This window comes from Sphaerodactylus townsendi, linkage group LG02 (genome assembly GCF_021028975.2).
Source record: "Sphaerodactylus townsendi isolate TG3544 linkage group LG02, MPM_Stown_v2.3, whole genome shotgun sequence".
In the NCBI taxonomy this organism is placed as follows: domain Eukaryota; kingdom Metazoa; phylum Chordata; class Lepidosauria; order Squamata; family Sphaerodactylidae; genus Sphaerodactylus; species Sphaerodactylus townsendi.
This window is the reverse complement of record NC_059426.1, coordinates 128065162-128082687: the sequence shown is the minus strand read 5'-3', so window position 1 is coordinate 128082687 and position 17526 is coordinate 128065162. Positions and strand designations below refer to the sequence as shown.

Below are 17526 nucleotides of genomic sequence, written 5' to 3'. Positions count from 1 at the left end.
AATGCATGTACCTAGTTGTATCCATACTAACACAAACAAACTTTGCATAGCCCACTTTAGAACATGGTATAACTTGACAGATTCCTTCTAAGAAGAATCTCTTCAAAAAAACCCTGCTATTTCAGAAAGTGGCATAAAAGCTACACTCAAAGCAGTTAGGCAAAACAAGCCACCAGGAGTAAATGTAATAATAATAAGAGCTATTTCAAGCCACAGAAACAGAGTTCACCAAATCTTAATATGACTGTGTCAACAAATACGGAAAACAAAACAATGGCCACCAACTCAAAATACTAAATCTGCACTCCAATTCCAAAAAAGAGACATCAAAGCAACTATCAAAGTAGCTATAGCAACGATCACATCATCACACTAATTTCTCATGTGATGTTTATAATCTTATAAGAAAGACTGTTACATGGAATGAGAAATACCAGATATTCAAGGTGGATTAAGGAAGATGCACCAGAGAATATATTACAAATTTGCATTGGTTACTGGAGCATACAGAATTTCAGAAAAAAAAATCAGCTTGTGTTTTGTAGATTAAAGTTTTTGACTGTGTGGCTCATGAAAAACTACAGGTGAAAGAAATGGGTATGCTATAGCATCTGATTGTTTTGATGCACAATCTATACTCTGGACAAGAGGCTACTGTTAGGAGAATACTGACAGAATGGTTTTTAGTTGGCAAAGGTGTCAGGCAGGAATGTGTTTTATTTCCCTTATCTTCAGTCTATATGCAGAACATATAAGGAAAGCAGGACTAGATGTACATGAAGGTGGGGTGAAAATTGGTGGAAAAATCAGTTATATTTTGAGAAATGCAAACAACACATCACTGGCAGAAAATAATGAAGCCTTGAAATGACTACTGGTGATGGTTAAAGCAAAAAAGTTTACAGGATTACAGCTGAACATCAAGAAAACAAAGGTAATGACTGCTAGTGAATTACACAACTTTAAGGATGATGGTGAAAAAACTGATCCCCCCCACCCCCCAAAAAAGAAATCTTGGTTCAGTCATCAGCAGAAAGGGAGTCTGCAAACAAGAAAACAGGAGGAGATTCAGACTGGGAAGAGCAGCCAGGAAGGAATTAGAAAAGATCCTTAAGTGTAAGGATGTGTCTGCTGGTAACCAAGATCAAGATAATTCATACAAGATTTCCCATTACTATGAAAGCTGGACAATGAAGAAAGTTGAGTCATTTGAAATGTGGTATTGGAGGAAAGTTTTACGGATATTATAGATCGCCAAAAAGTCAAACAAGTGGGTTGTAGATCAAATGAAGCTGAAATCTCATTCGAAGCTAAAACAGTTATCATACTTTGATCGCATTATGAGAAAACAAGATTCACTGAAAAAGAAAATGCAATTATCCCTTCCACATCACAACTAAGTTTGAGCAATACTGGAAAAAATTGGTAAAATTTGGATTCAGCTTAATTTAGCTTTAAAACTATAATTAAAGCCAAACCCCCCGAATATCTGATTCAGTAAGCAGGCTGGTTACATATATCTTGTAGCAGCATTGATATATAGTTGCAAACAGTTACATTAAGTTAGGAATGCATCTTAATCACCCAGATAGAATCCTCCTGACAGGTACACAACACCTTGTGCTAAGGACAACTGCTACAGTGGTACAGTGTAAACCCAGAGCTCTCCGGGGGTTAAGCGGTCTATGAAATATAATAATAATAATATGGAAATAAGCTTCATTTAACACAGTAGTACTTACTTATGTACTGTCTTAAATCCAAAGTATCAAACTTTAAATTGTGTATAATCTGTCATAATCTGTCACAGTTTCATGCAGGGGGACAATTGTTATAGGAACCTGGTTTACATGCACACGTAGGGTGACTACTGTGATAAATTCACATCTGATTTGCTCCTCTGCTTCCGAAATGTCAGAAGAATGTTTTAATTTTGGTGGGCTTTTATTAGAGAAGGGCTTATTCTGTATAACATGCTGCAGTTGAAGTTAAACAGAGGCAGTTGAAGTATAAGTCTCAAGTCATATTTAATAAAAAATAAATCCAACAATGAGTTTGGTTGTACTGTAAAAATACATCTGTTTTTGTGCACATCTGGCACTTCATAGAATTTAATTTGGACACACATATTTACTAGTTACATAAAACAGGTGCCAACATACTCATCAAACCCTCTTTAATCCAGCTGGTAAATCACAGCAGACTAAACTAAAGAATCCCAAATTAGTAAAACAAGATATAGCTATAAGTACTTCATTGTTCTTCCACTTAAGAGTAATTGTTAAGAAAAATAGCCATGGGACAAGTACACCTGCAAGATGTCTAGCAACATTTGTAAGGAGGTAGCATATGCTTTGTTGAATCTGAAAAGCACAGGCTTATCTTGGCTGTAAACATTTTGGGAGCAGGAAATATAAATATCTGGAATGCAATAGAGGTGGTTCGTGGTAGAGGAACCCAGATAAAATTATTTGAACATAATTCTAGAAATGAATATAGTAGTAATATTGAGAATGCATGTAATCTGGGTTACAGAACAGAGCACTAGAAAATGTAAGTATTAAAACTCTAGGTGTACAGATTTGCTATTCTGTTGACATTTGAAAGTAGTTTTTCCTCTGTGCCTAAAATTTTAGTATGCGTGTCAGATAGTGGACATACCCACTTAAACATTGAATAACACAGTTTCAAAACGATTTATATAAAGTGTATGAACACCACCCTGATAACTTTTAATAAAGGATTTCATCTTTCCATACTCTATCTTAAAATACTGGCTATTTGCAAAGCTAGTAATTAAGGCCTCTGACTATATACAGTTTCTCAGGAGTGCAACAAAAATAGTCTTTAATGTCTTGATTAATATAGCAGACATTGTAGAGTTTTTATACAGAACTTCAACGTTTTTAAGTTTAACATATTTTTCAACATATACACGTATATACAAACACATTTTACAGTTCATATGCAAAAAAAAGTTTAAAAATATTTATGGCGACTGGTCTCTTGTGGTTTCTAGTAACTGGTTCTGTAATCTTATCTCCGTGATTAAACTTTGTTGCTTTGTACAATGATGCAGAAGAAGCACAGCAGCAGTTTCATCCCCAATTAACTGAACAGACCCCCGAATGCAGCAAAGGCATTATGTATAGTTTTCACAGTGCATTTTCACCTCACTGAAGTAAAAGTTGCTCCTGTTATAATTTTTTCCACTTCAATGTGAAGCAGATAGATTTTTAGTGGTTGTAGCAAGCTGTTCTGAAGATCGAGTGCTCTTCTGTCAAGACAGTTCTTCTTAAAAGTGGTGGTATTTCATTTTCGCAGTAGTACATTGTTGAAAGGTATTGGGCTTTTTTAGCCGACACAATTAAATGCGCAGGTACAGGCATACACACTATGACCTCCAAGAATGTCAGTGCAGCTGTAATAGATAAGCATCTACATCCTAAAAAGCAGAAGGAGAAGGTCAGTTTCATTCATTCAAAGGCATTCATGGCATGCAGTAGGGATTTCAAGGTAGGCTACCCCTGATCTTTTGCACCACCATTTGAATACTTTTGCCTAGTGCTGTTTGTCTCCAGACATGAAACACATGTTCACGATTATTCATCCACATGGATGTTTCTAGAATGAATTAATGAACAGCACTCCCCAAGAATGTCTGAACTTGCTCAGATAACATTTCCTTCTAAAAATCCACATGGATGGTAGATTCTGTCCCTGCCATAACACAGGTACCTTGGGGAAAAATTACACCTCAGCATCCTAATGGAGCTAAGTGTCACTGACTGCCTGGTGAACTGCCTCATCTAACTTACAAACCCTTTTAGACCGGGTAGTTGAGTTACTATAGAACATTAAGCACAATTTTCCTGGATGCACCCTACTCCTGTTTCTAGTAACAGATGCTTCTTGCAGGAAGAACTGAACACATGCCAGGAAATCTCTTCCATATGCCTTCCTATATGCTCTTGCTAGAATAGAACCAAGGCCTTGGGTCAGAACTATCCGATAAAAATATATGGCTACCTATTAACACCATCTGATATCTAAAGAATCAATTTGATTAACTCACTAAATATATGTAACCTGTTAAATGTAATTATTTTGGTTAACAAACATCACTGAACATAGGTTACCTTTGCTATGTTACCCGTATATCCTGGAACCAAAGTAAGATGATTTTCTTGTTCCCATAATCCACTTAACTGCTGTTTTAAAATCTGAATATTTCTAGTTGAAAAAGAAACAGATATGGAATGATACATGTCAAACACGTACTATGGTAGCTCTCTCTACAGTTTTCCAGTAATAAATATATCTTGCTTGTATTAAGGCCTCCATTATATACTAGGTCATGTACATTTGCAAGAACTTAATTATTATTATTTACACAAACAATGCAGTATTTTGCACAGTAAGCTGAACAGTTTACAATGCAATTCTTTTTCAGTTTACATATGTTTTATCATCTTTGCCAGTGTAAGCAAAAGATTGATAGCAAATTTCTACATAAGAACTTAGTTAAGAAGAAAGTTAGACAAGGGAAGTCCCCTCATATCTGTAAGCACTGTAAATTTGACTCTGAACTGGGTGAAGTGGTATATTTGGATTTTTAGTAACTAGCAAATTGATATTTCAGCAAGTTAGCAAATTTGAGACAGCTGATGGGATTCAAAGGCACCCTTCCGTGCTAGCACTCCCATGTACACAAGTGCTCCTGAAAACATGGATCCTGAAAACACAGAAGTGCTAGCAAAACAAAAAGCCTTCTGCAGAGGCTGGAGAAAAGAAAAGGGGGAACATTATAATTGGGTTCAAGTTATCATGTTAACATGATAATTGAGTTGAGCAATTGGATACATTACAGCCAAAAATATAACTGAAATTAGCCACTTTGGATTGAGTTGGGTATATTCAAACCAAAGAACTAGAATGGCAAATAAATAACTTTCATTACTCTTAAAATTTTATGGGTACCGTGGGTTTTGAGGAGGGAATAAGATGGGCAGCTCTCCCCCCCCCATAACTTTTAAAACAAAAAAATAATAACTTTAAAATACAAAAAACCACAAACATGGGGTGGAGCTTTGGACGTGTAATAGGGGGGTTTGAACCCAGGAAGCCCCCTTTACCTACATGATTGCCTCTGCCTATGGCATAGGAGCTCTTGAAAAGCCTGGTGGAAGCAGCAGCAACTGTTCTAAAGTGGCTGTGGATTCTAAGGTCCCACTGTGGCCTGAAGAGCCTGGGAAGGCTGGGGCAAGTGATGGAGCTGGGCCCCAGCAGCTGCAGGAGGGCCCCAGCCTGGGCTGCCTCTGTGCAGACGCCACAGGTAATGCTGGTTGGAAATGCAGCCCCATCCCATCCCCAGTGGTTTAGAATCCTGGGCAGGCTCACGGGCAAAGGTGCTAATAAGAGCCCAAGCAGAGCTGAAGAAGCAGCCAGTAGGCCAATGGGGGCCTGGCTAGAAAGCAATAAAAGGAACAGGAGAAGGGAAAGGGGTAGTGGAGAAGGAGCAGAGAGAGGTAGCTGAACGCACAGCAAGGTTCTCACAACTTCAAAGAGAATTAGCCAGAGAGTCTTTGTTTCAGGGCGTGTTCGGCATTATTACCCACCACCCTGTCTGCAGCAGGGCAGGCATTACACATCAACTGGCTTTTTGCTTGCTTCCAGGTGGGCCGGGAGCGATGTTTTGTGGGTTCTCTATCACGCATCCGTGCTTTAATTTTTAATATAATCTTTATTTTTCATCTTTAATCTTATCAATAGAGCGACAGATCAATCTACTAGTAGATCAACATACTGACATAACAAAAGCGAACTATTAAAGAAAAGTCTTGAATATGACATCTGTACACTTTGTCTGAATACTGACTGTCTTTTATGGTGGGAAGTGAGGGGGGAGTAATGACAGCGTGCAAAGTGCAAAACAAAAGGACAATGTGAACTGCTGTTTGCTAAGGTCCCCAGGTTCACGATTGTCCATCTCTTGATATGCTGTAAGCCCAAGCTCAAGACCGATGGTTTTTTCCGGTGTGGTCTGGAATCATTGGTTGCTTGTGTATAAAACTACGAGGATGGAAACATTTCCGTTTGTTGATCAAATGCAGGGGCAAATCAGGCGTTTGGACTGATTGACTAGTCTTATTTATTTTACTTTTTCAGTATTAATATTGATTTATCAATCTATCGATATGTTTTTTTAAAAAAAACTAAAGATAAAGATATGCAGGAGTGGGGAGGGCATGGGCAATAGAAATGGCAAGGCAGGACAAGAAGCGGGAAGTAGTCAGCAACAGGAAAGAGGGTAAGGGGGAAGCATGCACAGCAGCGTGAGGGAGTTGGGGGGAGGGTAAGACAAGGCAGGTGGCTGTGGGTGGAGGGAAAAGGTCCAGAGCAAAATCTGTGCCCACTGGCAAATCTGTCCCACTCTGGCAATGAAGCAAAATTAAAATCATGCTATAAGTGGATTTACTTGCCACAGAGAGAGTAGAAAGTAAAAGAGGAGCTAGAGGAAATATGCCTGTACAAGAAATCTTGCTGTGGTGGAATTCACTTCCACTATGCAGCGAACACCTTGTGCACGCTACAGGGGTCAGTGCTATCAGTCACAGACCAGGAAAGAGATTTAGGCATCTTAGTTGATAGTTCCATGGGAATGTCAACTCAATGCATGGCAGCTGTGAAAAAGGCAAACTCTATGCTGGAGATAATTGGGAAAGGAGTTGATAATAAAACTGCAAGGATTGTCATGCTCTTATATAAAGCCATGGTGCGACCGCACTTGGAGTACTGTGTTCAGTTCTGGTCGCCACATCTCAAAAAGGATATCGAAGAGATAGAAAAAGTGCAGAGAAGGGCAATGAGGATGATTGAAGGAATGGAGCACCTTCCTTATGAGGAGAGGCTGCAGCGTTTGGGACTCTTTAGTTTGGAGAGGAGACGACTGTGGGGGGATATGATTGAAGTCTATAAAATTATGCATGGGGTAGAAAATGTTGACAAGAGAGAAATTTTTCTCTCTTTCAAACAATACTAGAACCAGGGGGGGCATACACTGAAAATGCTGGGGGGAAGAATTAGGACTAATAAAAGGAAACACTTCTTCATGCAACATATGGTTGGTGTTTGGAATATGCTGCCACAGGAGGACCTGCCCACCAAAGGCCCAGGTGGGGCCAAAAGACTGCCTGAGAAGGAGGGATGGCTGAGGGGCCCCCACCCAAGGCCATCACAGGGGCGCGCCACAAGTGTACACCTCTAATTTGCTATATTCATTTTTCCAAGCAATAATAAGCTTATGAAAATGATACATTCACTCCGCAATTGTAATTTTAACTCCCTATTTAGGAGTAAATTAAAATTAAAATACATGTATTACATTAAATGCCACACATTTTAGTAATAAGCTTAAGACATGTAACTTACCCATCCTCTATCTTTTCTGTATGGGCAGAAAGTTCTGGCCACCATCTTTTAATCACAGCTTGTAGCCAATTTAAACCAACCACCACATATCTAGAACAGAATATTTTAGTGTTATAACAAAATACCCACTGCTCCTATGCAACTGGGTATTTTTCATTTATTTCATTTTTACCCCCCTTTTTTCCCAAACAGAGATTAAAAACCATTTATACCATTCTCCTCCCTTCCTTTTCTCCCTCATAACAACTATGTGTGGTAGGTTAGGCTGTGAAGAGTGTGACCGGCCCAGGTCTCCTAGAAGGCTTTGTTGGTACAATACAAGCTCCACTGCAAGTGAAGCTCAGTCACCTTCAGTCATTTGTCTCCTTTGCATTTTTTGGGAACTTCTGCTCTCTGCTGCTGCTACAGTAGGGGAATACTGAAGGCAGGCAGGAGGCTGTGGTTGGGGGGTTAGACGAAGTTGAAAGATTTCTACCCCAAAGAAGGAACAGGAAAATCTGGCTGGGGAGGAAGCAACATCTTTCTGTCTTCAAGTCAGTTTTCTACAGTATTGGAATCATTTAGAGCACAAACAAATGTAGATTGTGAGTAGTTTTATATTCAGGTTTGGTATACACAGGATGGATCCCAAACCTTTTTCAGCCTGTGGGCACATTTGAAATTCTGACATGGCACGATGGGCACAGAAGCAAAATAGCTGTCATAAAATGGCTATCATAGTAGGTACAGCCAGTCACAAAATGATTGCCACAGCTTAAGTTCAGTAACACAGTGCAGATTCTTGTGTTGTAGAGGCAGCTGCTGCCAAAGAAACATTTTTAAAATCTTCACAGCGAGTCAAGGCTCCAACAGTCAATCAGAAGCCTTGTGGGGCAAAGCCTGCCTAGCCCCACCCACTTCCTAAAAACGTTTTATGGGCACCAGAAAAGGTGTCTGAGGATGCCATGGCACCCATATTCACCATACTGCGGACCAGTGATATACAAGATTATGATTCAGATTTACTGATTCACTGAAGTGAGGGTTCAATTTCAAAATCTATTCACTTCCCTCTGCGGACTCCATGCTTTTGTTGATAACAGAATAATACTTGGGTGTTTTTCTTCCTTCTTCTCCACAGCAGTCTTGTGGTTGCAGTTAGCCTGCCTTACTATATCAGCAGGCTTAAGAAAGGCTGCAGAAAAGCCAGGGAAAACTTTGAAAGCATTATGATGCTATGGGGAAGCTAGGGGAAAAACACTTTTGAACAGCACAGAACCCAGGGCAAATAATCATGGTGGAAATGGTCATGAGGCAAAATTGAAGGGTTCACACTCTAGATCTGATTATCACATTGGTTGATAGAAGAAATTTTCTTCCTGATCCCTCAGGATATCAAGCCTGGATTTTGCTTTTCTGTGAAATTAAAAAACCTGGAATCTGCATTAAATAGCATTTGGGAGATGACACAACTAATATGTCCACCTACTTATAGCTTATTACAAGCAAAAACGAGCAACTGAAGTGACGATGTTGTTGTGTCTATGTTACAATTCATAAATACAAGAAATATTATAAATACTAGATTTTCTCTGGGTCCCATTGAGACATGCAATTCTATAAATGTTTGGGGGATTAGTAAATTGCACAAGGTATCTAATTGTTAGAATCCAAACATTCTTAAGAAAGGATGTTTTTCAACTTACTCTTCATATTTACTTTTAAGCAGTAATTTTACTAAAGGCAGAAGATCTACACAGCAGCCAACAGAAATATATGGTTTTTCTTCCTGTAAACTGAAACAATAAAGCATTAGTGTGCAACAACTAGAAGTTTTTACACTGAATTCAGATATCTTTATTGGCATACAAAAATAAATTAAAATTTGTTGAACAATAAAAGCAATAAATTATAAAAGAGGGATTAAAAGTTCAACACACTAATACAGTATATACTCATGTATAAGTCAACCTGTGTATAAGTCGAGGCACCTAATTTTACCACCAAAAACTGGGAAAACTTATTGACTCGTGTATGAGTCTAGGGTGGTAATGCCAGAGCAGGTGGGGGCAGAGAAGAGCCAGGGTGCCTGCTCCCCACCGGACTGCTCCGCCCCTGCCTACTGGGTCCCCACAGCAGCCCCAGCCCTTGGCTGCTCTGGCGTTTTCTTGCTTGTAAGCAAGGAAACACCAGACAGAGCATTCACCTGCTTTTGGGGTTTCCTTGCTTGCAACCAAAAAAGCAGACAACTGCTCTGTCTGGCATTTCCTTGCTTGCAAGCAAGGAAACGCCAGAACAGGCGGGGCAGGGAAGAGCCAGGGCCACCCATAACGCCGGGCACCAGCCTGTGGGGCGCCCAGCAGGCTCCTGCCCACCGCCCCACTGCTGCCCGTCCTTCCCCTTACTCACTCACTCAGCTGCTCAACTTTTCCTTTCTGGCTCTGAGGCTTGGCTTTTCCTTTCCCCAGCCGCTCTGAGGCTTGGCTCCAGGGAAGCTGCCGCTCGGGCAGGGTGTCTCTATCATTCTCTTAGAAGGGCAATGCTCCAAAGATTGCTTTGGACTGGGTGAGTGAGGGGAATGACGGGCGGCGGCGGTGGGTGGCTCGCGTATAAGTCGAGGAGGGCTTTTTCGGCACAAAAACTGTGCTGAAAAAGTCGACTTACGCGAGTATATACGGTAGTTGAGTAAACACCATTCAAACTCGCCCCTGCTGAGTTATTAATAATAATGAAGCTCAAGACAATGAATTCTCCTGGACTGAATAGAGACCCAGGATTCATGTCTCATTACCAATGCTGATTTCTCCATGCTTACCACCCCTCTGCCTATCACCAGGCTTTTCAAGAGCTCCAGTCACACCTGCTATTGACATTTACCTGCTATTGTAACACAAAATGGAGGGTGTATAGTCCAAAGACAAATAACCTAATGTTAGGTAGAGTGCTCAATCAATTTGCATACAGCTGTAGGTAACTTAAGAGGAGGGTGAATTATCCAGGTCAGTAGTTTTTGACACTTTCATAGCAGCCTTGCAGCAAGACTGCCAAGTCAGTCCCCTTTATAACTATGTGAGGAGCAAAGTGAAAGGATTTTATGAAATAAGGATTTTTGGATATATTGCAATTTATTTCGGTACTGTGTACAAATTATTTATGAGATGTATTTGATGAAATCTGGTGATACTGCATGGTTCTGGTAAAGTGGAGAGGGATGCATGAAACGTTTTGAGAAACAGCTGGATTCCATGTTAACAGTTGCTGGCTACAGAACACAATAGCGGCTCATCAGATACCCTTACCGAGTCACTATGGAATGGACTGGAATGCCATGAAATGTTTATAATAGTCCAAATCTCAAGAACTACATGTTGTTGGAAGTTGGTAATTTTTTGTGCTTTTCTATATTGCTTCTTATTTGTATATGTATAGCTGTGTGACAGTAAAAGTGTGACAGTAAAATGTTTTATTTAATAGGTAATTCATTCAATAGGTATACAATTGAGCACCATGTTTCCAATGACGAACCAGAAAAAGGAAAGGACTCAGGGAGATGTAGTCCAGAGGGTGCCATTTCTCATGTATAGAGGGGCTCATAGGCCCACAGCAAGACTCCTCACTCAGCTGGTAATACTTCTTAAAGCTCTGGGTAGAGTCAGAAAGAGCGAGGGCAAGTGGCCACAAAGAGAGAATGAAAGCTGGGGAAAGGTAACAGAAACATAGAGAATAGAGTGTTGGGGTAGGAAGAGACAAAGAGAGCTGAAATAAGTGGGCAGACAGAGAGAGCTGGGGTAGGGGGGCAGAACAAGAGCTGGGGTAGCAGGGCAGAAAGGCAGAGAAGCTGGGGTAGTAAGCCAGAAAATTAAAAGCAGCTGGGGTAGTGGGGCAGAAAGAGAGCGCCGGGTTGGGGGCCAGAAAGAGAGTTGGGATAAGGGGGCAAAAGTAGAGACGATTAGGAGAAGGGGTGACAGGATGGAGAGTGAGAGGCAGAGAAGGGGAGAACAGAATAAAAAAGGTGGGGGAAATGTCCTTTCGAGTTTCCACTTGCTAGAACTTGTATTTTTCCACACAGTGGACTTCCCATCTTCACAGGCACCCTTGCTGGTTCCCCCCTTTTGTAAAGCCAGGATCCAGCTATGGGGTGGGGGCTATGAAAATGGGGACAATTGCTGCCCCTTCCTGGCAAAACTGAGATGTTTGGAAGGTGCAATTTCAGTGTTTTTGCCAGGTGCCTTTTCCTATAGATATGCCCCATCCATGTCTCTTACCCTAGGAGGATTAGTTTTCTAGAGCCCGTTGTATTTCATTTTTTCACACAACAGACTTTATTGCTAGTTGCATAAGAGCCCACCTACATTCAGGTTGTTATTTACATGCTGTTGCAATTGGGTGTTTGCATTCCCATTCTTAACTTAAGGACAGGTAGACTTCTATTTTAGCTTCATCTGAAGAGATGAGCTGTAACCCATGAATGTTCATATGCTGCCAGAAATTTTGTTAGTCTTTAAGGTGCTACTGGACTCTTGCTCTTTTCAGCAGCTACAGATAGACTAATATGGCTACCCATTATGAACAAACTTTCCCATGGATTTTTACCTACCTGCTGGTAAGCACTGGAAGACAGTCTACCACTACACCAAGATCTTGTATCCTGCAAACATCAATTAAAAAAATTAGATAGTGGTCTAAATCATGCATTGTTCAAGAAGTGGAACCTTTCTGAAGTTAAGCAAACTATAACAGTCTGTTCACTTTATTACAGTCAAAGACCAGCAAATTACAGTCCGGGACCGACAAATTCTATACAGCAAATTGCAGTCGAGGGTCAACAAATTCTATACACACTCTCAACCTTAATTCCCTGTGTAATTGTAATATATAAATACCCTAAAATCAACACTGAGGCCTAATTTGTTTCACTTGTCCCATACATACAGTAACTTCGCGTTAAAATACATTCAGTCCATAACTTAGCGTTAAAATAAATCCAATCTATAACGGCATTAAAAAATAAATCCAATCCATAACTTAACGTTAAAAATAAGTCCAATCCATAGCTTAGCATTAAAATATATTCAATCTATAACTTAGCTGCTTAAAATGAATTCATTCCATAACTTAGCATTAAAATGAGTCACTCTAAGTTAAAATTATTCATATAGGCTCTTCTGCCTTACTCATTTAATCTCTTCGACCTGTTTGAACTCCCCATTTTACCTGCTCAATCCTAGAATTTTAAAATAGAAATAATATTATTAATTATTAATAATTTTTATGAGCCATATATATATATATATATATGTATCTCTAATACAATATCAGTTGCCTACTCACTGGTCTGCGTTTCTTTATAACAAATGTACAGAATTTGGCAACCAATCTAGACCAGTTTGGATTTTTGTCTTCCAGGAGCTTCTTTATACATACATTTTCTGGATAGCCCCTGAAGTTATTTTAATTATTGGGTCCTAGTATTTTGGCTCTTATTTCTCTAAAGTGAGGGGCAGCGGAGGAGGATGTGGCCTGTAGTGTCCCATTTCCTTCTAAATTACAGGAACAGATCCCTCCTTTGCTTTAGGTATCTTCTTATATCTCCCTTCTAGGATACCACTTAGACAGGGATGCGATGCACATCTCTACACCAGGGTAAACGCTCTTCTGAGTGTATGTATTATTTCCAATGTTAGATACATATGGAGCTGAGTGACTGTATGTATCTACTGAGATGCCTTCTAGTGTGTAAAATCCGGGATACTTGTTCAGATCTTGTTTGTCTAGCAATATCTTGGTACCCTTTGCTTGAGAGTGCTTTTTCGCTGTAAATATGGGTTGAGATTTTTAAATCAGGGAAGTGATAAACCCATCCTTGTTGCCTTCTCATTGACTTCCCGAATCCATCTGGGTTGGAAAAGAGCTCACCGACAATAAGTGGCCATAATCCTTTTTGATTACTAGTGTGCCTTCAACCATAGATAGGTTGTTTGCAGGAAGATTCTGTCTTCTTAATATCCTTATTAATCCTGGGCTTCTAGCCTTAAAAAAGGCATTGGCCACTCCTGAGCAGGTAAACTTGGTAAAATAGCTCTTAAGAATTTCATTTGAGTTCTCTCCAAGGTCTTTATATTTGTCATGCATTGATTTGAGTATACTCCATATATAAGTTGTGGAATGATTTTAACCTTGATACAATTTTTAATGCTGCAGGAACATATAAAAGCTCCCTTTGAACAAAAGAATTTTCGCACAGTGTGCATAGTTCTTTCAGCCCTTTCTGTTACTAATTTTAAATGCTCGCTGTTGGATCCGGAAAAGATTGTATTACCACTCCCCAAATATTTAAAGATGCTTTACTTGTTCAATTTTGTTGCCTTTTATGTTCCAAAGTTCTCTTTTTTAGTTTTACTGCCAAATTTCATAATTTTTGTTTTGGAAAAATTTATGACCAGTTCTTTCCTTTTCACAGTACTCTGTGAAGCTCCTCGAGAGCTCCTTCTAAGTCCTACTGCTGTTCTGGGACATATGAGAACAATATCATCTTGCATATAAGAGTATCGGCCAGATGTTGTGGGAGGCCAACTTTCTGGGTGGATGGCTATCAATATTTTTCAGTTGTTTTGTGATTCCATTTATGAAAAAAAAAAGTTGAATAGAGTGGAGCTAATAAGCATCCCCTGCCTGACACCCTTTGTGTATGTTGGATTGGGGTCAGTGAGATGCCCTTTAGGGATTGCATCGAATTTTCATTTTTGCTTGGTTATGCAGGGCACGTGATCAAAAAGTAAAGCCTCTTATCTATGCTAGATACCTCTAATTTCTCTGCCAAAGCTTGTGTCTGGAGATGGAATCAAAAGCGGACTTCAGGATCAATGAATGCGGCAAATAGAGATGTTGGACCACTCTATGCATATTTTTCATAATCAAATGTTGTATAATTAGTGAATGCTCAGTAAAGTGGAGCCGTCCCTCTCTGAAGCCAGGCTTGTGCTATATCTATTAGATCTTCTCTTTCCAGCCAGTCATTTATTTTCTCTAGCAAGATGTCTTGGAATATAATTTACTTAATAATGCCTAAGGAGGCTAATTGGCCTGTAGTTTTTGGGATCTTTTTATCACCTTTTTTGTGTAGGGGAACAGTAATCGCCATTCCCCAATCTCTTTAGGATCCGCCACCTGCTCTGTCAATGTAGGTAAATACGCTTGGCCTGTGAAATTGGAGCCCACCTCAATCAATGTTCTCTTTCAGGACTTCTGTTGTAATTCCGGCTCTAAGCCAGGGGCTTTCCCCTGCTTTTCAGCCTGTTAATATGGTCTTTTATTTCCCTTGTACCTCAACTGCAGGCCATGTCTGAATGTTTGTTAAAAAAGTCTCCTCATGCAATGGTGGCTCTTTCATAGTCATCATATAGCCTCTGGAAGAACTCAATCCATTTATTAGGTGGTATATACATTTCAAGTTGGGTGGCTGTCCTTTGCTTCCGTTTTTGGATGAGTTTCCGTAGAACAGAGATTGATTTTTCTGCTTAGTCGCTTTGTATCAGATCTCTCCCATATTTTTTCTCAGATATTGATTTTTTTTCTTAGCTGTAGTGTTTGTTTATACTTTGTTTTGTGATCTAGGAGTGCTAGCTGGGCTTCCGTTCTTTTGTCGGGCGAGCTGTTCCTTAGCTTTCTATATAGCTGGTTCAATTGCCCCTTTTTTTGAGCACATTCCTTGTCAAACCATGGTTTGTTTTGTCTTTTCTTACGATTCTGTATGAGGCCATCTTCCTTATAATCTATTAACTTTGTAGTTATGAGGCTTATCAGTTCATCATAAAAATCCATAGGATCCAAGATGTCTTTGGCAGTGGAGAATACAGTGGCTCTCTTCTGTAGCATTTCTGGTGTTAAAATTTTTTTTAACTCAAGATCCATTTCCCCAGACCATCTGATTCGTCTGCCTACGTAAGACAGCTGTGATCTATAGCAATTGGTTATATGTGTCTGTGTTGATATAACAGTCTGTTAAAGATATAAAGAAAAAATGATCAAGGCATCATATAACCAATGAACGCACAGCACCCACTAAGAATTCTTACATAGAGAGACCTAGAGGCCATTACAGGAAACGTCAATTCTGCAATGCTACCACACTTCTACCTAGACTTTCCTTCATCATCCAGTAAGGATTTAAAAACAAAAATAAGACTCTATGAAACTCATCAACTCCTTTTCATCTAGGCCAGTGGTTCTCAACCTGAGGGTTGGGACCCCTTTGGGGGTCGAACGACCCTTTCACAGGGGTCGCCTAAGACTCTCTGCATCAGTGTTCTCCATCTGTAAAATGGATAAATGTTAGGGGGTCACCACAACATGAGGAACTGAATTAAAGGGTCACGGCATTAGGAAGGTTGAAAACCACTGATCTAGGTGGTATCCCTATAGTGTGCTGGATTACGCCTTTAATCTTTTTGACATTTACCTTAATAAATAGGCTACGAGCTCACTTATACTTCTCCTCCTCCAAAAGGTTAGAGCTACATTCAGTCGGAGATTTCTGCTGAAGAGGACCTGTGCCATAGTGTCATGATCTTCAGAAACCTAAAGCACATGTTAAAGGTTTAACAGTTACAAACTATTTCTTAATGAATTCTCCTGAATTTTTTCCCAACCTACCAGAAGAGACTCTAATTCTGCAGTTCTGACCCTCAATCTCAAGGTAACCCTGCAAACAATACTTCAAATAGTGATGGCCCAACCCTGCTCATCTCACTTGCTCCTTCCTACAAAAACAGCAACCATGGCACACCACTGTACTTGACCACCAGAGAACAGCAATGGTTAAACTAAACAATTTTTGTCTTTCTGGACAAAGCCTAGTTCCATTTTCTTGTTATAGAAACATGGTACATTTTGTGTCTGAACTCTAAAACTATCCCCTCCACACATGATTAAAACAATTGAAAACAGACCTAAAATACACATAAAGACATAAAAACAACTGAAGTTTTGGTCAGGAAGAAGGGGTCACTGAGGAAATGCCAAACATTTTTTTAAAGTCTGTACTGGCTCATGAAAGAGTTTCAGAGTTTTGGAGCTATGACTGAAAAAGCCCTCTTCCAGATTCCTACCTGCCTAATCTCAAAAGGCAAGAGCACCTGAAGCAGGGTCTTTGAAGATTACCATAGTGATCTGGCAGGTTCATAAGGGAATAGGTGGAGGTTCTTAAACCATGTTGGACCCAAATCATACAAAGAATTGGCCAACCATAAAAAGGTTCTTTTCACTAATTCAAGAATGGCTAACATTTGCATGCTAGGGGACACTTCATTCATCACTGTGTCTTTGTATTTCAACATTGACAAGCCTGCTCAGGAACAGCTGGTGTCACTGCTGTGCATTCTTTCCAAAAAACATGCACAAGGCAGAAATATAAAAAGAAAAAAGTAATAATGCAGAGTCTCACTGGTTGTCCTGTGTGCAATACACACCTGTAAAATGAAGGGGAGAAAGGAATTGGCCTGCACACAGACTGTAATAGTTCTTGTATTATTATTTGCTGGCATGTTAATCTGAAATATACCATTCTATTTTGTAGTCGCAGAGTTTTTAAAGGAAAAAACCCGTCATAATAAAGTTTAACATACCTCTGAAAAAAATCCACTATATTTTGATGAAGGACTTTCTGCTTGAGAGCGCCCAGAATCACTGGAGTTCAATAAGAATGTACGGCCATCAGCAGGCAGTTTTGCTGGCAGATTACCTGCACAAGCCAGTTCATTTTCCTTATTTGCCATGTCACGGCCTCTGACTTTAGGGAGCTGTTTCTTTCTGAAACAAGGTTTTGGAGAATAATACAGAACTTTTCTTTTGCAGTAGACTACTCTGAAGAGAGGATGGGGGCTGGTCACAATTTGTCCAACTGTCGTTCTGCATGAACAAAAAAGTTAAGCAGACTGGGCAAAATATCATGTCTACTACAAGCATATGAAACATTTGTTTGAAATAACAAAATATTTTAAACTAAGAAATCAATATTATTGTTTATTGATTCATTATCCAAGACCATATATGCTTATGCTTCTTGATTTTTTTAAAAAATAAAGACTGGACTAACATTTCAATTATAGTAAAAACATC

General features: G+C 39.7%; 1 protein-coding gene across 2 annotated transcripts in view; it reads right to left on the bottom strand.

The window, feature by feature from the left end:
- Nucleotides 1-2008: 2008 nt before the first annotated feature.
- KATNBL1 (katanin regulatory subunit B1 like 1) overlaps nucleotides 2009-17526 on the bottom strand; it is a 33772-nt gene continuing 18254 nt past the window's right edge. The window contains exons 4-10 of one of the 2 annotated variants that reach the window (XM_048486299.1): nucleotides 17034-17217; nucleotides 15869-15987; nucleotides 12008-12058; nucleotides 9117-9206; nucleotides 7432-7521; nucleotides 4140-4233; nucleotides 2009-3445 (exon numbers count right to left, since the gene is read on the bottom strand). In XM_048486299.1, the coding sequence (XP_048342256.1) occupies nucleotides 3413-3445; nucleotides 4140-4233; nucleotides 7432-7521; nucleotides 9117-9206; nucleotides 12008-12058; nucleotides 15869-15987; nucleotides 17034-17217 (661 nt within the window). In that variant the 3' untranslated portion in view covers nucleotides 2009-3412. Of the gene's footprint in view, nucleotides 3446-4139; nucleotides 4234-7431; nucleotides 7522-9116; nucleotides 9207-12007; nucleotides 12059-15868; nucleotides 15988-17033; nucleotides 17317-17526 lie in introns of both variants that reach the window. The other variant, XM_048486298.1, reaches the window with a different exon arrangement.